Consider the following 22547-nt stretch of genomic DNA (forward strand, 5'->3'; position numbering starts at 1 on the left):
AATCTATCTGAACTTGAATAATTACAGAAATCACTGATCACAGATCAGGCATTAGAATAAACACACGGTTATTTACGATCCGTGTCGTAAAAGTCTGTTTGCAAAGCCTGTGTCGAAATTGTGACTGATTTACTGATTTATTAAAGTTTAACCACACATTCCTAATATTGGAATCCGTAGGAAGCTGCAACTGTCTTCTTCCATAAGGCACTGCACAATATTTCGTAAACGGCATGTTTATTGCTTGCTTGTTAGCTCGATCCGGTTGAGCAATTATCACCTCGTAGGCCTATTTAGCGATTGCATGTTATGCGCGAATCGGTGGGCGGGGCTAAACAGGCAGGGTCTGCGGAGGCGGGGTTTGATGCCCTTTGACGTCATAGATCCCCACTTTGAAAAACCTGTCGTTCGCTGTGCCTGGTGTCAATAAGTGCTTTTATTGGACTAACAAGGAAGTTTTCAGTTCTGAAACTTACAGGATATTCTTATAGTATGATGACCTCTTATATGTCAAAAGCTCAAGGAAAATGTTATTTCTCAGTTCATCACCCCTTTAAGCTTAGTCCCAGACTGTCTAAACTGCATGTCACTCACACTGACATATCTTACAATATATCAGTGCCATTGTTTGGTCTCAAGATTCACACCAGATAAGGTTTTTATAAGGCATGTTCATAAAGCTGAACTAAAGCCTAATCCTGGCTTAATCTAAGCCCTGTCTGTGAAACCGGGCCATAATAGATTCAATTAAGTATTCTGCACCACATTGTTATTATCAGATCAATAAACCATTACCTTTGCCTTTATGCTTCATGTCATGCTGCCTGAAATTTGTTGAATGATGGTATTTTACTGTTAATCAGTATATTATATCAGTGTATTGTGTAGCAGCCCATCTATTTTGGAAAAGTAACACTATTATAACGTATCTAAAAAATCCCCCCCATTTATTTTCCTCCAAGGTCTTTTCTTCCAGGTCATCATCTTGGTGAGGTGACCAAAATGAAATCGCTGTTTTTGAACCTTATTAAATATTCATGAGGTTTTTAGAGCATTTTATGCCAGGCCCCATATGGAGCCACACAGTGACTTTTATGCCCGATCTGTTGATCCACGCCAGCTCATGTGTCTCCTGCCAGGCAGAACGCTGACAGGTGCATTACGTGCGTGAGGACGGGAACACAGACGCTCAGTCGAAACATTGACATCGGCCCAGACGTTTTTAGTTGCTCTCCTGTCAGCCGAAGCTATCTGGCAGTATTTCGGTGTAAAGTGACTCTTTTAGTTGTGGCTATAAAACACTTGACCGCTCACAGTCGACGTTTATTATTTATTCTTCTACCATCAAGCTTCCCTGTGGATTTTATTTGTATCTCCAGCTTCTTTCAGAAATTTTATTCATATTTTTATTTTAGGCGCCTTACATGACTCTCAAGAACACCTTACAGACATAATAAAACACAAATGATCTTCATTACAGCCTGGATACGTGCTTTCAGCAGGTGTTTGTGTTTCACAGAGAGACTATGAGGATGTGTCATCATTGCAGCGCCTGTAGATTGATTTGACCTTCCCAGTCGAATGTCTGATGAATGGATAATTCAACACGTAAATTATCACTGAAAAATAAGGCCTTAACAGCCTAAGGTACTAGATGCCATTCTGGTTTGAACTGGTCAAGGTGGTCTGGTTTGCTGGTTTTAGTGTGGGATTTGTCAGCTGGGAGACCAGCTAAACCAGCCTTTTAACCAGGGTCGACTAAGTCTTGTACTGTACTGACCTCTTATTTCCCTATAAGGTGTTTGTGTTGGTTGTATTTCATCAAGCTAAACCATTTAACCTTTTTTTTTTATAGAAAAACAAATAATATATATATATATATTATTGCAATCTGGAAATGTTGTCTCTGTCGTGACAAAAAGTGTACAGTGTGCACTTGACAGAAGCTACTGTGTGTTGCTGAAAGTGTCACTCTTCACACACCATGTGTTTGCTCAGAATTTATTGATGAATCCATTTGAGTGCTGTCAACACAGGTCAGTGTACAATAAACCAAAGTGATATGGACAAACACTGCTGGGACTTGATGGCCGCTGTGTGTGTGTGTGTCCTCTGCAGGTCTGAAGACGTTTCTGATATCCGGGAGGAAGGTGAAGCACGCGCAGTGGAGCTGTCCTCCGTCTGCTCTGGTGAAGAGTGAGCTCAGAAAGTCTCTCAGCGTCACGTCCTTCAGTCCTGACGTCACATCCTCGGCCTGCGCTGTGACCCCGGGCCCGGACAGAGCTAAGGTCAGTGTGACGGACAGGCACTCAGTTAAGCCACTCTTGATCCTACACGATTATAAGGGATGTTTTAATGTGCGCCACGCATTACGTTGGAAAGGTCGCGCAAGACGTGTTTACAAAACGAACGGGCAAAGACTAATACACGTACCAATAATGATATGCACACGTAAGGACCATTTTAAACAATAAACTGACACAAATACATATAACTATGCGTCATTCAACATACATACATCATACTTGTAAACACTGGGTCGGTACTTCCGACTACGTCTTGCGTGACCTTTCCAACGTGATGTTTTTCTCCAACATTTTTTCATTAAATCTATCTTTGACTATTGGAGTCAGTTTGTCGGGTGTTTCATTGGGTTTCATTTCATGTTAATGCACAATGTCTCAACGCATGCTGCTTTCTCTCAAGTGTTCTCCGAACAGCATTATTCCATTCACTGATGAAAAGCCCCTGCTGGAAACACAGCGTGCTGATGCAGTGTGTGAAACACTGCAGTGATTCAGGCCATGAGGGATCGTAATGAGCACGTCAATAAGCGAGCGTGGTCAGGCGAGCACCGGTGCGAGATCATAATGCGCCTGTGTGCAGCCACCTCTCCTTTTAAACTCGATCGATCAGTCACATGCACAAGGCATTCATCCAAGCAACCTTTCAGAGGACGCCACATTACCCAGCAGCCTTTGCAAGAGATTCTCTCGTCGTTGCACTTTAATACTGATGGGCCCTTCGGCTGCGAGGGCAGGAGAACCGCTGCTCTCTCCTCCTGTGCAAGAGTCCATCTGTAGTAATTATTCATCTCCAAGGCCAAACATTGCTGATTTTTAATCCCCTGCATATTCAAACGGCAAATGTTAAATGGCAGATGCAACACATTTTTAAGCTGTTTGCTAAAGCTGCCATCACTACTGACTACTGATATATGTATATGCATGAAAGTAGTCTGTTAAAAGATCTAATTTATTAACTTTACAAGCTATCAGAATTTCAACTTACGTTTTGGCCATATAAATATAAGCATATTTTTGCTCAGTTTGGGCCTCTGAATTAACTTCAGGTGTTATTTTCTTCTCAAGTTTGAGCTCCATGTCCATCATATGGAGCCATACAAGCCTGATGCATCAGAAATGATACTCAACAATTAATAGTAATATTTATTTACAGTTAATATTTTGTCTAAATGTGACCCTGGATCACTAAACCAGTCATAAGTTGCAAGGGTATATTTGTGGCAATAGCCAACAATACATTGTATGGGTCAAAATTATCGATTTTTCTTTGATGCCAAAAGTCATTAGGATATTAAGATCATGTTCCCTGAAGATATTTAGTAAATTTTCTACCGTAAATATATAAAACATTTATTTTTGTGAGTGAATGCAGCACAATCGTGAACATAAATGGATTTTTTTGCACCCTCAGATTCCAGATTTTCAATAGTTGTATCTCCGCCAAATATTGTCCTAACAAACATCAATGGAAAGCTTATTTATTATTATTGTGTAAATCTCAATTTCAAGAAATTGACCCATGTTACTAGTTTTGTGGTCCAGGGTCACAAATGTTCAATAAACTGTTCTACTTTTGATCTTTTCAGGGTTAAACTCCCAGCAGTGCCTTAGCAATCACTTAGCAATGTGCTAATAACAAGCGGCACACTAGCATTTTGAACAAAAATCACTGATCTTTCCATGTGGAGTCTTGTTTCTAAGTTTAGTTTTGTATTGACTTGAAACAGTAAGTGAAGTGTTTGACTCTGCTCTTTCTTTAATGCTTCTCTCCCTCAGTCTGCCTGTCCCTCGTGTAGCGTGTTAGCTTCTGAAGACGGGTCACTTCACAGCAACAGCTGCACAGATCCTGACCACAAAACCATCCACAGAAAGGTGTGTGTCTTGCATCTGATCTCAAGTAGTAGAACATAAAAATCCCCAACATTTCAGTTTATTTTTATGCCTAAAAAACTGCATCGTTTGGTGCAACTTAGAATTTACAATGGAGTTTCAATAAATAATGTAACAAGACCTTTTATGCAGGAAAAAGAGAAATTTGATTAAAATGTCCTGCTATCTTAGATTAGCAATGCTTCATTGAAGGCTATATGATAGCGCCGCCTATTGGTTATTATTATAATAAAAACAGAAATCATTGTAATTTGCTGCTCAAGAAACATGTCTTATTGTTATCAATGTCGAAACCTGTTGTGCTGCTTCATATTTTTGTGGAAACTATGATCAATTTCTTCCGGATTATGTTTAAAAGAACAGCATTTATTTAAAATATAAATCTTTTGTAAGGTTATAAATGTCTTTACTGTCACTTTGGATTGATTTAATGCATCCTTTGATGAATATCTTACTGACCCCAAACTTTTGAATGGTAGTTTACTTCATTATTGTATTTCATATTTTTTTTGTCTATTAGTAAAAATTACTATTGAGAATAATGAAAATAACAAAAAATTAATAAATCAATAAATAAAAGGAAAACATCTGGACACAGTAATGAGAATTACATGAATGAGAATATGCCTAATTGACATGAAAATAATGCCTTTATTTCTTTTAAGTGACATTTTTTTTTAAAGATAAAGTGTGGCCTGTATATGTGTGATATAATATAATGTGTAAAATAATTTTATGTGATCACCCATAAAGTTGTGCATAATATTGGTTACGCCATAACCATAAATGTGCATAAATGAGAGGTCTTATTTATTGACATATTTAAGATCGTCTTATTTATTGAAATGTTCTCTCAACTTTTAGTGTCTAATGTTGCTGTTTGAGCGTGAAAAGGGTCTGCAAAGTTACAAAGCACAAAGTCACTCCAGAGGGAGTTATTCTCTATATCAGTAACACTGTTTCTGAACTCCCTGAAACGCCTCCATTGTAGCCTTGAGTTTCTTCCGGTAACAAACACATCATAATATTCCTCATTTAAATAATTCCTGCACAAGGCATGCAGCTACAGTCCCGCACCCAGAGTCCCGCATTCTCAGACCCCTCATTTTTCGAGACAGCGCGTCCTGCTGTTCGGATAATCGTATAACACTCGCACACAGAGTCCCGCGTTCTCAGATATTACGGTCTTTTTTTATTTAAAGTTATCCAAATAAATATTTGCGTTCCCTGCTTAATGCATGTGCCAAAACAAAAAAAACTCATTGTGTTCTCTGACTAACAAAAATTTTTTTAGCGTGGGTGTAATTGAAAGAAAATTAATGATGTAACAGATACAATTACAGATTGAACTATCTTCTGAAAAATATTATGTGACATTATATTGCTACAATGTTTTTGTTTAATTCAAATTCCAATTTTTCTTTCAGTTCAACCTATATGGTTTAATTAACATTCCACGCTAACATTACAAAACCTGTTTTTTTTATATTTTGAATGCGAAGCAAAACTCAAATAAGAATAGACAAAACAGCAATAATAAACAATTCTGTACTTTATTTAACGATCACCTAAATATCATCTTGCTGTAAACACAGCAAAGAAAAAAGGAAGAAAGAATTGTGTTAGCGACTTTACTTTTCCTCTTCAACTGCATTAAAAAAAACTCCTCGGCTCATTTATAAGTCGCTTTGGATAAAAGCGTCTGCTAAATCAATAAATTAAAAATGTAATGTAAATGCATAAGGTAAAATAATTACTTTCCTTCTTTTTTCATTCTTTTTACAATCGCTTTGTCAAATTAGGTAGTCTACATAAATTATATAAAGTAAAATAATGAATCCAGCATTAATTCATTAAATTTATAGTTTTAGGAGAAAAGGTCCGATAAAAAAAAAGGTCAAACTGTAAATCTGATTAAATAATTAATGATGACATTCTTTGATATTAACACACTTAATGTATTTAATTGGTCTACTTTAATGTCAACTAATTTTAATAAAAATTTTACAATGGCTTAATTGTCTACAAAAAGTCCAAGGTTAAAGGCTAACGTTAGCTATCAAAATATTTTCGTGGGAAAAGGGCGAAAAAACATACATTAACGGCTCAAATTTTGTAACAAACTATCTTTACAAATATTAAATGGACTATTCATATGTTGGTGTATCGATGAGCTATAAAGTAGTTTGAATAAAAAAGAAATCGAATGAGAATGATTCGCTAAATAAAATTGACGATACTCAAGTTTCGGCTTAAGTTCTTCACATGTTTATCCAATCCAATTTGATAGGAGGCGCTGTCTCGAAAAACGAGGGGTCTGAGAATGCGGGACTCTGGGTGCGGGACTGTAGCTGCAGGCTCCGAGTCATACTACTCAAATAAAGGAGTGAGAGCTGGTTGAGTTAGTTAGTAGATTATGGTAAGGGGTGTGACATTCCTGAAACACGCTCGAAGCACTTGACCAATCACAACACACTGATCCAGCCGACCAATCAGAGCACATTGAGCTTTTCAGAAGGAGGAGCTTCATAGAGAGAGGAACTAAACAGAGCGTTACTGACAGAATGAGAAGAGAGGTGCTGCAACAATGGAGAATATGTGAAAAATAATGTGTTTTTAAACATTCAAGCATGAAAACCTGTTCTAGTAGACCAATCATTACTTTGAAAAAAGGCATAATAGGTCCTAGGTTTGACAACATTGTGCTGCGATTCTTTCATTGTTTGTGTCTTCTGAATCTTCTTCAGGGACCGCAAGGCAGGGGTCCCAAGACCCTTAATGGCCTGTTAAGTCCTCATCTGGAGCAGCCCCTGACCCACAGCCAGACGTCCCTGTGCGAGATGCTGCAGGAGAAGGAGAAGAAGTGGCCCGGAGTAGGAGGCATCAGCTGCATGGGAACGATGGACCACTCCGCCCTCATCCCTCTGCGATCCAAAAACTTCCGCGAGAGGAGCGACGCTCACTTTGTGGACGTGATAAAGGAGGACAGGTAGGGAACGACAGCAGTGAGGACGAGGCCCGCTGGGACAAAAATGTCAGACAAGATGGAACGTTATTGTTTAACCGGCACCAGTGGAGGTCATGCTGTTCCCAGAGGGACACTTGATGCACTTTGATGTAGTGTGCTGTGATGTACTGTGTGTGTCCTCCGATCCTGGACCGTCCATTTTTCTTGTCTTCCTCTATAAATTCTAACAATGTACTAAATAGTTACATACAGTAATTTAGTGTAAAATTAGTTACCATTATAATCCAGTTTATCTAGGTGCTATATGCCTTATTATCCCTTATTCTGCTTTTTCAGATATTGCCTTTCATGTATTGGTGCAATATACTCTAGCTGTTTGTGAATGTAAAAGGTCTGCAAAGTTTCAAAGATCAAAGTGCAGATAAATGTAGTTATTGTTTTAACTATTTAGAGGTCTTTAGAATCGCGTGGAAAGACAGTATGTCACGTTATAAAAAGGCCCTAAATGCGGCAAGGGCTGAGCATCTCCGCAAACTAATAGAAAACAACCAAAATAATCTAAGATTTTTATTTACCACCGTGGCTAGACTAATAAATAAACAAACGTCACCTGACCAAAATATCCCGTTACAGTTTAGCAGTAATGATTTCATGAACTTCTTCACTGAGAAAATAGAAAGCATCAGAACCACAATTGTAAACATTCAATCTTCAATCGCGCCTTATAAATCAGCCTCAATTATCACCCCGCAAGAACAATTACAGTGCTTTACAACTATAGAACAAAAAGAGTTAAATAAACTTATCACTTCATCTAAAACAACAACGTGCTTATTAGATCCTATACCAACTAAACTACTGAAAGAAGTGTTACCTGTAGTGGAAGAGCCTCTACTCAATATTATTAACTCGTCTCTATCTTTAGGTCACGTTCCAAAAACATTTAAACTGGCAGTTATAAAACCACTCATTAAGAAACCACAATTAGACCCACATAATCTAGCAAATTATAGACCCATTTCAAATCTTCCATTTATGTCTAAAATATTAGAAAAGTTGTGTCCGCTCAACTGAGCTCTTTTTTGCAAGAAAATGACATCTATGAAAAGTTTCAGTCTGGATTCAGGCCGCACCATAGCACTGAAACTGCGCTCGTTAAAATCACTAATGATTTACTTTTAGCTTCGGACCAAGGCTGTATCTCAATACTAGTTTTACTTGATCTTAGTGCTGCGTTTGACACTATAGATCATAAAATACTCTTAGATCGACTACAAAATTATACTGGCGTTCAAGGACAAGCATTAAGCTGGTTTAGATCATACTTATCTGACCGCTACCATTTTGTCTATTTAAATGGAAAAAAATCGATCATAACTTCAGTAAACTATGGAGTGCCGCAGGGATCTGTGCTAGGCCCTCTATTATTCTCAATATATATGCTGCCACTTGGAAATATTATAAGGAAACATGGAATTAGTTTCCATTGTTATGCTGATGAAACTCAATTATATATTTCATCACGGCCGGATGAAAACGCTAAATTATCAAAATTGACAGAGTGTGTTAAAGATATAAAAGATTGGATGACGCGTAATTTTCTTCTATTAAATCCAGACAAGACGGAGGTACTACTCATCGGTTCAAAAAACCGCCCACAAAACCTCTCACACTACAACTTTAACATAGTAGGATGTCCTGCTACTTTATCCTCTACAGTAAAAGACCTGGGTGTCATACTAGACTGCGACCTGTCTTTTAAAAATCATATTTCATATGTTACAAAAACGGCATTTTTCCACCTTAGAAACATTGCTAAGCTACGTAATATGCTATCAGTTTCTGATGCAGAAAAGTTAGTTCATGCATTCATGACCTCGAGACTAGATTACTGTAATGCTCTATTAGCTGGTTGTCCTGCATCCTCAATAAACAAGCTACAGTTAGTCCAAAATGCAGCTGCTAGAGTTCTTACCAGATCAAGAAAATATGATCATATAACACCGATCTTATCATCTCTACACTGGTTACCTATAAAGTTCCGTATTAATTATAAGGTATTGTTACTGACTTATAAAGCCCTAAACGGCTTAGCTCCAGTTTATTTAACGGATCTTCTATCGCCCTATATTCCATCGCGCTCTTTAAGATCGCTAAATTCGAGGCTTTTGGTTATACCTAGGATATCTAAGTCCACCAAAGGAGGGAGAGCATTCTCACATTTAGCTCCAAAACTCTGGAATAGCCTTCCTGATACTGTTCGTTGCTCAGACTCGCTCTCCCAGTTCAAAACTAGATTAAAGACGCATCTCTTTAACCAGGCATTCATATAAATGTTTTAATCTTACAGTTAAATCCGGCCTCTAGTTCATAACCGCCAGAGGAGAACTGGCCCCCGACTGAGCCTGGGTTCTCCCAAGGTTTTTTTTCTCCATTGGGTCACCTGATGGAGTTTTTCGTTTCCTTGCCACTGTTGCCTTTGGCTTGGTCAGTTGGGGATATTCAATTTAATGAATCAATCAATATTACTATTGATTAGCATTACCAAACATGGACGTTTTATTATTATTTTAATTTAATACTGTGAAGCTGCTTTGATACAATCTGTATTGTGAAAAGCGCTATACAAATATTCTTGACTTGACTTGACTTGACTATTGTCTCCTAAAAGAAAGATCCGATTCTGAACTGCCTGAAACGAGTCGTCAGTAATTATAGTCAGTCTCATTTCCTGAAGAAACTTAAGTATGTTTGTAACAAATTTGCTTGATGACAGCATATGATCTTCATTGGCTGCCCATAAACAATGATGCCATCATTACATCCCTGTGGATCAAGTGCTGAGGAAGCCGCTGGAGCTGAAATTCTGATTTTCTAATGGGCATTTGGGACCTTCTAACCAATCAGAGCAGAGTAGACAAATCACAACAGACTGGGCAATCTGACCAATCATAGCAGAGTAGACCAATCACAACAGAATGGGCAATCTGACCAATCAGAGCAGAGTAGACCAATCACAACAGACTGAACCATCTGACCAATCAGAGCAGAGTAGACCAATCACAACAGACTGGGCCATCTGACCAATCAGAGCAGAGTAGACCAATCACAACAGACTGGGCCATCTGACCAATCAGAGCAGAGTAGACCAATCACAACAGACTGGGCCATTTGACCAATCAGAGCAGAGTAGACCAATCACAAGAAACTGGATCTTCTAACCAATCAGAGTAGACCAATCACAAGAAACTGGACCTTCTAACCAATCAGAGCAGAGTAGACAAATCACAACCATAGACAGTATATAAACTGGACACAGCGACCCCATAGGTTTCAACGGAGAGAAATGAAGTCAATTAGAAGCACTCACTTCCTGATCGCAAGGCGAACTGCGGTGACGTAGATGTGACGTGAGCAACCTGTAGGTCTTCTAGTAGCTGTGCCGAGAGAAATCTGAATCATTCCCTTACGAATTTCGCAGAGACGGAGAGCGTGGGTATTAGCTGTACATGAGCTAGCAACGGGAGCAACTTTATCACTCTCTATGGGCTTCTCCCTTGACTTTATGCCTCCACGTCCTCCCGATTGCTTGCGAGCTTCTCTGCCTGTCCATACGGTAATTTTTCGACTTGTGCGACAGAGTCGCGCGGGTATGAGGCAATCGTTAGCCTATTTTTACAAAAACTGCTTCTACGGGGCCATAACGTAAGATACAAGGTAATGGAGCCTTTTATACATTTTCGTGTTTTTTTAGAAATAAACAATGGACAAACGGTGTCTTTAAACGCCTCAGATGTAAAGTTATTCGCTGTCAAAGTGACGCCAAAATGAATGGGAGTCAATGGAATGCTAACAGCAGGTGGGGGTCCGCTAGCCAATGGCGGCGCCCAGGTCGGCTTCAATGTCTTTCGGAACACTGCCCCCCTGATCACAACAGACTAGGTCATCTGACCAATCAGAGCAGAGTAGACCAATCACAACAGACTGGGTCATCTGACCAATCAGAGCAGAGTAGACCAATCACAAGAAACTGGACCTTCTAACCAATCAGAGCAGAGTAGACCAGTCACAACAGACTGGGCTATCTGACCAATCAGAGTTGAGTAGCTCTCAGAAAGGAGGGGTTTAAGAGAGACCAAATCCTTTATTGAACCGTTTCAGAAACTGTGAGAAAAGAGCAAGAGGTGATTCTGCATTGTATATTATGAGATAATTAAGGTGTTTTTATTTGTTTGTTTGTTTTTTGCTCTTGGATGCATGTAAACCTATTGTAGGAGACCTCCAAAACAAAACTAGGGACCTTTTAAAATAGCATAATAGGGGCACTTTAAATATCAGGGTATTATTTGTATGGAGGTGGTCAAATTGACCCTTATTGGATTCACTGTAATTCACCAAAAATCACTCTATATGGAAAAAATAAATACAATCTGTTTTTAACAGCAAACTTTTAACATTTATACTTCTCTCATACATTCTTTTGAATTTGGGTTGAAGTATGACCAGGATGTGTTTTCGTGTGATTCACTCATAAACAGCTCTGTATGCACCAACAAAAATGCCTAATTTCTACACAAACTTTCTGCAAGCATAAAAGAAAAACAGATGCAGCGGATGAATTCCCTCCACAATCTAATGTTGTTTTCTGCGCTTTGGCCTTGCAGCCTGATGAAAGATTACTTCTTCAAACCGCCCATCAACAAGCTGAGCCACACTTTCATAGACCGATCCCTGGAGTCGGCTTACAGGACCAGCTACCAGGACGAGGTAAGACCTTCCTAATTCATTTATCTGTCGCTTTTCATGTGTTCTTCTCACAATGTTCATAACTGTTTTTTTACTCAGTCTGGGTCTGTGATGTTTTGCTAACTGAAAGAAACGGCATATTTTGTTGCGCTGTCTGTACTGCCCTCTGCTGGCCTGTCTTTTGAAATACATGTAAAGATATTATGAGATGTAAAGATGTTATATTAGGCGCTATCTCGCTTGATTTGATCGATCATTCTGTTGATTGTCAGGTTAAGACACACGCTCCCGTTCAGACGTTTGCCAGTCCAACGTTCAGCTCCTTCCTAGACATGCTCCTGTGCTGTTGTGTATTTCTGGCTCTCTCATTGGCTTGCTTCCTTCGACCACTGGTTACCCAGAAGCCTCTACCCACACCTGCCCTCATAGTGGCCGCAGTGGCAGCTGTGCTTGAATTTTTGGCCCTAGTGCTTGCTATACGGTGAGTGTGTGTGGAGATTGTGATCATTTAGTCACCCTCATGTCATTCCACACCATTGGAATTTATTGTTTTTTATATGAAACATAAAAAAGAAATTTAATTTTTTGGATGAACAATCTAATTAAAACGTGCCTGTGTGGATGAGGCCAAACAGTATTGAAAACTAGAAGGTTTTACTTGCTCTAAATTTCCATTTTTTAATGCATTTCAGAAATGCCTCCAATACTTGTGGTCTGTCAGGTCAGAGTATTTTTTAGCAAGAATTTCAAGGCTTTTATAATGAACACATTTTAGAAATATTGCTGCTGTAACAGAATGGAAATATAATAAAATAATACTGTGGTTAAATAGCGTTGAGGAATGACACTTTCAGCCCGTTTTAAACCAGCATGCGGCTGGATCTGTTCCAGGCTGATACAAAGCCATGTTTCATATTCAAATTTATGAGCTTTATCATCCTTTCTAGGTAAAATTTTAAATTTAAATGCAATTTATTTACATTCAGTCATCTGCGTGGCAGTAGTGTTTAAGAATATCTCTCTTTGGAATGAGATTAAATGCAGATAATTGGTTTACTCCCTGGAAATTGTGGCGAGATTTGATTTTACTGTCTGATAGAAATGTCAAAATCAATTACCGGTATGTGCTTTTTACAGCCAATAAATTTTTTTCCAGTGTTTTATTGTCAGTATGCACTCATTGTTAAGACACTATTCCTATGTTTTTGTTCACATCAGTGTGATTTTAGTATCTTTGAGATATAGTTTTTATTAATATTTCTTAATTCATATTTGTACATTTTATTTTTTCTGTCTTCATTTTAATTTTAGTTAAAGGTTTAGTATTTATTTCTTTATAAAGGTAATTTATTTCATGAACATGAAATATTGTTTTAGTTCCAAAGTTAATTAAATATGGCGTCTGCTCTATAAGGTCCACTACCAAGAAAATGTCTGGCTTAAAAATTTGGGAGTATTTTCCATGTTCCAGTATGACATTGGGATGTTTTTCCCTTTTGTTGTCCACAATAAACTATTACGGTCACAACGATAAATGAAGGATCCAAAAGCAGAGAGCAGGGATAACAGTCTTTAATGATAATAATAATAATTAACAAAGGCAGTCCGTCGTTAAAGCACACAGAACTGGAGAATAGTAACTTGAAAAGAAGATCAGACTCCTGTCTCGATGAGTAACAGAATAGGACTCACTTGAAGCGGACTTGAAGCTCACGAGTAAATAACTCAGGCAGGGAGAGAGATCAGCAGAGGAACACATTCAGTGGCAACAGCAGCAGAAAACAGCAAATACTTAGATGCTAGACTGTTCCAGATAAACAAGACACGAATTAGGTGAGTACCTCTCAATACAGACAAGATGTAGCTGCAGACGAAATGTGTGACATGTAACAATAACCCAACAAAGAGTGAACCAGAACAAACACCAGATAAAGTGTGAACACTTAGAGCAAAGTGGAAACAGGTGTCAAAGCGGATCAGCGCGAGCAATGATTGCAATGACTAACAGGTGCATGAAGAGAGAGAGACCAGCGGAAAAGAGAAGAAAGAAAGAGAGAAAGTGTAATACCATAATGAGCAAATAATGTGTGTGTGTGTGTGTGTGTGTGTGTGTGTGTGTGTGTGTGTGTGTGTGTGTGTGTGTGTGTGTGTGTGTGTGTGTGTGTGTGTGTGTGTGTGTGTGTGTGTGTGTGTGTGTGTGTGTGTGTGTGTGTGTGGCAGCATAATGTACAATACACAGTGCATTTGAATTGCACATACAGTCCTGTTGCACGTGCAGTCCTGATGAAGTGCATATCCTTCACAGAAGAGCCTTTTACCTGGACAGCGTCCTGAACTGCACCATGACCCTCCTCTGGGCCATTTCCGGCTGGGTTCCTCGTCACATGATCGGGGCGGTGCTGGTGTCTTTACCTGCCGTGGCTGTGTTCTCTCACATCACCTGCGATATGCATGACTCCATACAGGTAAACACTAAAGCGAAGACATTGTGGAGGGCAGGCGTTTTCATTTATGTCACATTTATTTTTTATAATATACATTTATATTTATTTACAATTAATGACATTTGTTTCTCATTTTGAACATTTCCCTTACAAACAAACAGAACAATGATGGTAATAACATGGTACTCTCATATCTACCAAAGCTCTGCACACATTCATATTGTAATTTTTCATAATTTCACACGGGAATTTTGAAACTCAGTCCAAGTGCTGTTGCGGATTGCAGCACATTTTCCTCCATCCATTTTCTGTCCATCTTCAGGTAGAATAAAAAATATGTGGGGGAAAAAATCTATTACAACTTATATAAATATTACTAAAATTGTAGTCACATGTTTGAGTCAAACTTGAGATTTATTCTTATCATACCAGTGAATCAAACCATGTTCAAAAGATTGGGGTCAGTAAGACTTTATTTTTGTGTGTGAAAGAAGTTAATACTTTTACTCAGCAAATAGATCAAAAGTGACAGTAAAGCGGTTCAGGGAGAAGAGGAGGCGTGTTCCGGTGCAAACGTTCCCTGGTGCTATTTTGCAGTTTCAGAAAACAATTCCGCCACAGCCCGGGAAAAACCTAGTCTAAAGTCAGTGGCGCGTTATTCAGATGCTATTTTTTAAGGGCGCGTGCTTGGCCATTATGTAGTGTGTACACAACGCGCATACACTTTGCTTCTCTCATCTACAAAGACGCAGCTGTTCATATTTTTGCAAACCATACATAATTACAAGTAAAAAATATTACAACATGACGGAGATCATTGTGGTGTCCATGAAGATGTGAAAAAATAGGCATAAATCTATGAGGGTAAAATTATGTCATAAAGAATTGCATGCGCAGGGTAAGATTTGTGAAAGTGTACATAAGATTGCAAGCGTAATTAAAGTTGCATGCGCAAGAGAAGATTTGTAAAGCTGCGAATCGGCTTTCAAGTGTAAGAAAAAAAGATTTGCAGCATTTTACTGTTATTCGTAAGTGTAATTCATGTATTGTGAAACTGCAGCTTCATGCTAACGTAAAATAAATAGGATCTGCATTCTTCTGACTTCCATTTTTCCGCGCTTACACTTTTGGCGCGGTTTTTGCGCACAAATACGGCCAAAAGCACTGCAGGTCTGTGAACAGCAATGTGCACGCGTGCAAACAGCAGAGTCAGGGACTGCAAAACAGATTCATTGTGTAAAATCAAACTTTGTGTAAAAAAGTAAACCGTTGCAAATGTCTAAATGGTTTGTTGTGTGCATGGGGCAAAAAAGTAAAATAACCCGATTTGTACAGTTGCGTCTTTCTTTTACCTGCGCTTCCAGTTTTGCCACGATTCTCTCACTCGTTGACTTTTGCAAAACACAACTGTTTTCAACATTAATAATGAGCAGTAATGTTTCTTGAGCATCAAATCATCATATTAGAATGATTTCTAAAGGATCATGTGACACTGAAGCTTAAGCTGAAAATTAAGCTTTGATCACAGGAATAAATTACATTTTACAATATATTCACATAGAAGTAATAAAATTTCTTATGAATTGTAATAATATTTTACAATATTACTGTTTTTTACTGTATTTTTTACCAACCCCAAACTTTTAAACGGTAGTGTATATAAACTTTTGAATGCTTGGAAAGTTAACCTTATTGTGTAAATTATCCTCAAAAACACTCTAAAGTATTTATTTAAAAAAACACACACAAGAAACCATTTCATATAGCCTACAGTAATTCCTTTTAAAGGAGAACTCCGGTCAATTTTAACATTGAGCTCAATTTTTGGTAAATTTGGAGTGCTGTCAATACAGAGAACAACGACAAAAATCGGTGTTGCCTACACCGTGTTATCCTCTTTTTAAAATTTGCACCCTATTGACTTGAATGGGGCAAATTTTAAACCTGCTTTTATTTCTCTTATCATCCTTGATGTGTCATACAAGTGCCCAGCCATGTTGAGTGATTCCTTCAGAGTGAACACGTTGAATCTGACTGCAGGAGATGTGAAAGATATTAATAAAAATGATGTTATATCAGCGCACATACCTGTATTTAGTTCCTGTTTTCGGTCGAAGTCCAAAGTAGTCGATTGTCGATTTCACGCACATAGGTTTAGTTACCAATGATCACGCGCGTGAACTCGACAATCGATTACTGTGGATTTCGACCGGAAACAGGAACTAAATACAGGTATGTGCGCTTGTTGAATTAACATCATTTTTATGAATATCTTTCACATCTACTGCAGTCAGATTCACTCGTGTTCACTCTGAAGGAATCACTCAACATGGCTGGGCACTTGTAATGACACATCAAGGATGATAAGAGAAATAAAAGCAGGTTTAAAATTTGCCCCATTCAAGTCAATAGGGTGCAAATTTTTAAAATAGGATAACACGGTGTAGGCAACACCGATTTTTGTAGTTTTTCTCTGTATTGACAGCACTCCAAATTGACCAAATATTGAGCTCAATGTTAAAATTGACCGGAGTTCTCCTTTAAGAGTAGCAAAAACACATACCGCATAGCGTCTTGCTAACACAATAAATGTGCATTCTGGGGTAAATGCTTTTAAGTGTGCACTTTAGTATGTAAGGTACATATCTATTATGTACGATTTTATAGATATGTCTGGTGATGTGGTAGAATAGATGCAGTAATTGAAGCACATTTCTGCTGCTCTCAGTCAGGAAAAGTGCATATTTGTGTAAACTGCAATCCTGCACACACTCTGCTGCGAGCATGAGCATGTTTAATTCATGTCTAATTCTTTTCCCCAGTTCACCATGTTCACCTGCTGTGCTGTTATAATTGCCATCATCCAGTACTGCAATTTCTGTCAGCTGAGTTTCTGGATGCGTTCAAGCCTGGCGACGCTAGCGGGAATCACCTTTCTCAGTGTGCTCTGGAGCCCTCCTTGCAGGTTCAAACTATCACAAATACACACACATTATACACTGAACTGCTGCATGCTGTGTATTTTTGACTTGTTTTTGGAGAATGAGAATGCATTTTGTTACAATGCACTGGCAGGTTTTTCTTTTACCGTATTTAAACAAAAAACGTGGAAAAATATGCCAGTACAGTAGACAATATGTTTATTTTAACTGGAAAACAAGACATTTAAAACTTTGTTTTACATATACTATTCAAAAGTTTGTGGTCAGTAAGATTTGGCGTTAGCATTTATTTGATCAAAAATACAGTACAACAGTAATATTATGGAATATTATTAATATTTAAAATAACATTTCTGTTGGAAGATATTGTAAAACGTAATTTATTCCTTTGATCAAAGCGGTATTCTCAGCATCATTACTCCAGTCTTCAGTCAAGTCAAGTCAAGTCGTCTTCATTTATATAGCGCTTTTAACAATGTAGATTGTTTCAAAGCAGCTTTACAGAGATTATTTACAGAGATCATTTAAGGTAACAGATTATTTTGGCTTTATAGCGGTTCTTGAATAATGTTATTTTCCAGCTGAAGTTAGTTTAGATTGATTCACTTCCGTCGAAATGATCATTTGCTCTTAAATTAGAGGCCGCTAAGACGACACAGTTCTCTCTACACAGACTTTAAACGCGAACCTGTGATAAACGCTGATGGCGTTCACGTGCGCATTAAGAATTTATTCTACAGTTATGTGCATTTGAATATATGTGCGCAGGTTTGTAATTCCCTACAAACCATGCCTAAACAAACCAATAGCGTCTGGCTGCAGACTTGCACTTGCACTCTCAGACTTGCACTCAGACACCAGCGCTTTCTCTGCCTGTGGCGTCACTTGCAATCGACACAAATTAACCGGAAATATGTTTCAAGCAGTTCATTCGCATTGTATTGACGCTGTTAAAGTACTTACATGCTATAATGCCACCGAAATTTCCCCCCAAAAGTTATATTTTGCAGCTTGCGTTCATTGAAATATTATGTTATATTATTTACTTGGCATTCAAGTAGGCAAAGACTGTTTTAAAATAACAGCAAAGCTAATGACCATCAAGAATACAAAGGAACTAGCTATTTATTTATTTATTTATTTATTTTTGTGTGCATGCAAATATTGTTGTCTTCATCATCAACTACTTTTAAGTCTTTATATAGTGGTTTTCTCAGCAAAAATTGTTTCAGAGCAGTACCTTCTAATGTTTATTTGAAGGAAAAATATGTACGAATGTGCGCCTAAAATTACAGAACAATAGTGTAATGCACCTACCTTGGAAAACAACTGCTTTTTTAAAATGGCCTTCCCATTCGAATGTAATGAGCTAAACTGAGACGCAAGGTCAAAACATGACCGAATATTGCATGTATTTTGCAATACGTTTCACAATATGCATTTTACACACAAAAAATCACTGTAAAAAAATGTAGCCTACAAAAAAAAAAAAAACACAACAGGGCCGTTAAACTACAGTGGTTTCAACGTGCAAGCCATGTAAAGACAGTTTATATACCACTCTAATAGTTTCGTTTATATATTTAAGACCGTGACTGGTTGGCTTGTTAGGCATATTTGTATATCAGAGATTAAAAGTCATGTAAATTAACGTAAAACATATTATCATATATTGAAAAATCATATATATTTATATATACTTACAGCAACGATTTTGAACGACATTGGGAGCTGTTCTCAATCCGACACGAGCCACGCAATGCGTCGATTGCAAGTGACATCACTTGCAGAGGAAGGCTGGTGTCTGAGCGTGCAAGTGCAAGTCTGCAGCCAGACCCTTCTCAAACAAACTACTTGTCTTGCCTATAAATTTTGATACAGAATTTTCTTATTTTATCACTTTGGGGTAGGTACGCAAACCAAATTTTCCCATAACGCTTTATCTGTAGAGTAGTACAGGGATCCTCCTATAGGGAGATAGTTGGCACTTCAGCACTGCGTTGTCATCGGGTCCAGGCGAAGGGCCTTCCTCAGATCTGGATACGGCCTGGATCCGGCAGGCTGCGGGAAAACCTCGGGATAAACAAAGACACTAAAATTAGCATAGATGCCATTCTTCTTATGATGTAACGAGTACATCAGGATTTAAGGGAAGTGTTCCCAGTTCCGGCTGACCTAATCTATGCAGCCTAACATTGAGTTATAGAAGTCTATTATGTGAATGCTAGGTCAAAGAGATGTGTCTTTAATATAGCTTTGAACTGACAGAGTGTGTCTGCTTCCCGGACAATGTTAGGAAGACTGTTCCAAAGTTTTGGTGCTACATCGGAAAAGGATCTACCACCAGCAGTCGATTTTGATATTCTAGGTATTATTAACTGGCCGGAGTTTTGAGATCACAGTAGACGTGAAGGACTATAATGCGTTAAGAGCTCGCTCAAGTACTGCAGAGCCAAACCATTTAGTGCTTTGTAAGTAATCAGCAATATTTTAAAATTTATACGATGTTTAATAGGCAGCCAATGCAGTGTTGACAGAACGGGGCTAATATGGTCATACTTCCTGGTTCTGGTAAGAACTCGAGCTGCTGCGTATTGAACTAGCTGTAGTTTGTTTATTAAGCGTGCAGGGCAACCACCCAGTAGAGCATTACAATAATCTAGCCTTGAGGTCATGAACGCATTAACTAATTGTTCCGCATTTGTCAATGAGAGCATATGCCGTAATTTAGATATATTTTTAAGATGGAAAAATGCGGTTTTACAGATACTAGACACATGACTTTCAAATGAAAGATTGGTATCAAAGAGCACACCCAGGTTCCTAACCGACGACGAAGACTTAACAGAGCAGCCATCAAGTGTTAGACAGTACTCTAGGTTATTACGTGTGGAAGTTTTTTGTCCAATAATTAGAATCTCTGTTTTTTCAGAATTTAGTAGTAGGAAATTACTAGTCATCCAATTTTTTATATCAGCTATGCATTCCGTTAATTTTGTGAATTGGTAAGTTTCGTTTTTGAAGAAATATACAGCTGAGTATCGTCGGCATAACAGTGAAAGCTAATTCCATGTTTCCTAATGATATCTCCTAATGGTAACATGTACAGAGTGAACAGAAGCGGTGCTAGTACTGAGCCTTGTGGTACGCCATACTGAACTTGTGATCGATAAGACATCTCTTCATTTACTGCTACAAACTGATAACGGTCAGAAAAGTATGATTTAAACCATGCTAGTGCAATTCCACTAATGCCAACATAATGTTCGAGTCTATTTAAAAGAATGTAGTGGTCAATGGTGTCAAATGCAGCACTAAGATCCAGTAACACTAAAAGAGAGATACAACCACGATCGGATGATAAGAGCAAATCATTTGTGACTCTAACGAGAGCTGTCTCGGTACTATGGTACGGTCTAAATCCGGACTGGAAATCCTTGCAGATATCATTTCTTTCAAGATTTTTCTAATATCTTTGACAGAAAAGGCAGATTCAAGATCGGCCTGTAATTGACTAATTTTGTATGATCATTGATCAAGTTGCGTTTTTTTAACAAGCGGTTTAATCATAGCCAGCCTCAGTGTCACATGATCCTTCAGAAATCATTAAAATATGATGATTTGATGCCCAAGATGCATTTCTGATTATTGTTATCAATGTTGAGTTGAGTTGATCTGCTTCATATTTTTTTTAAATCATGATTTAAAAAAAATCCAGGATTCTTTAGGCCTTTTCACACTGCGATTAACCCCGGGTTATCATCGATCTAAACACCGCTTTTAACCCCGGGTGAATAACGTTTCACACTTGTAATTTAAAAGCAGGGTTAGCATCTACACTGAACTGACTTCAGCTGAAAAACAGCCGATATGCATAATTTTCATGTTATCACTGTAAAGCTGCTTTGAAACAATCTGTACTGTATAAAGTGCTATATAAATAAAGGAGACTTGACTTTTTACCCGGGGTTATGAAACACTGCTCCCGACCACTGCACTGTTTTTGCACTGTTAATGTCGCATTGCGGTGCCAAACGTGTGCAGTGTTATAATGTTACGACTAGATTCCTGGCAACCTAAACAATCGCGTGCCTCATATTCTCATGCTTTGGACAGTCACGGAAACAGCGCATTGTATAAACAGTTGTTTTAGTGTTTGATAGAAAAAATGTCAAGTGGCAAAAACAAAACCGTTTGATTCCTTTACAGTCCGAAAAGCCAATTCAGAAGTTGAGAAAAGAGTGTAATTTCAGGACGTGAACTTCTAGAAACTTTATGTGAACAGGTCGCTTGCAGCATTTGTCCAGTCACACTGACACTGACACCGTAAATATGCGAATAAGGACTTTAACCCGGGGTTTAGGAATGTACAGTGTGAAGTGTACATTCCTTTTTAGGATTTTACGAAATTCCTTTTTAGCCCCGGGTAAATTACGAGCATGATAACCAATGATTCCTTTCAACCGGGGTTTAGAGTGACCCAGGGTTAACTATTTAAAGTGTGAAAAGCCCTTTTGATGAATAGAAAGTACAAAAAAACAGCATAAATTTGAATTAGAAATCTTTTGTAACTTTCTAAAGGCCAGATTTACTAACAGCTTGCGGCAGCCTAAAACCTCTTTTACTGTCAGGATTTACTAAAGACACGCAGTGAAAAATTAGCGCTGATAAGGCGTGGACAGGGTTATTTTTGCAGATGACCTGAGTTTCCCTTTCAGACACAAAATTTATGGGAGGAAAGTATTTAAATGATTCACGTAAGGTGATTTATTATGATGTGCGCTAGTCAATTTACTGGTACTTGCACCATTATTTACCACCCAAAAAAAGCATGTCTTAAACTAATTAACTATTAAAACGAATGCTAATTTGCGCTGCTCTTGCTAGATTGTGTTGGTCATTATGGAAATGATCCAGCTGCGTCTGTGTTCTTTAATTTGCGTGTCGTCAGTAGATCACGGGCAGAACTTTCCACTTCCATCTGTGCTTTTATGGGATTGCGCTCTTACACTGATTTGCCCTGTTTAGTGAATCTGGCCCTTAATATCTTTACTGTCACTTTTGATTAATTTACTGCATCCTTTCTGAATAAAAATTCATAAAGGTTTGTGATTTATGGGGCTTTTGATTGGGCTTTCATAGATTAGTTGTGTTATTCTAAAACTAATTAAAAGCTAACTTTTCTCTGTCAATTTTTCTTTTAGCACTTGGGAACGTTTATTTTTGAGGTAAGTTTAAGACTACGGATACT

The 22547-nt window shown here is 38.1% G+C and overlaps 1 protein-coding gene across 1 annotated transcript in view; it reads left to right on the forward strand.

Moving 5' to 3' along the window:
- LOC307008661 (adenylate cyclase 9) overlaps window positions 1–22547 on the forward strand; it is a gene marked incomplete at its 5' end in the record, with an annotated part of 72575 nt that overhangs the window by 43565 nt on the left and 6463 nt on the right. Inside the window, 8 exons of the mRNA XM_079631655.1 lie at window positions 2119–2288; window positions 4083–4178; window positions 6944–7185; window positions 11829–11931; window positions 12183–12391; window positions 14216–14375; window positions 17177–17319; window positions 22501–22524. Coding sequence (XP_079487781.1) covers window positions 2119–2288; window positions 4083–4178; window positions 6944–7185; window positions 11829–11931; window positions 12183–12391; window positions 14216–14375; window positions 17177–17319; window positions 22501–22524 — 1147 coding nt within the window. The remainder of the gene's footprint in view (window positions 1–2118; window positions 2289–4082; window positions 4179–6943; window positions 7186–11828; window positions 11932–12182; window positions 12392–14215; window positions 14376–17176; window positions 17320–22500; window positions 22525–22547) is intronic.

The sequence above is a fragment of the Phoxinus phoxinus genome (genome assembly GCF_949152265.1).
Source record: "Phoxinus phoxinus genome assembly, chromosome: 1".
NCBI lineage: Eukaryota > Metazoa > Chordata > Actinopteri > Cypriniformes > Leuciscidae > Phoxinus > Phoxinus phoxinus.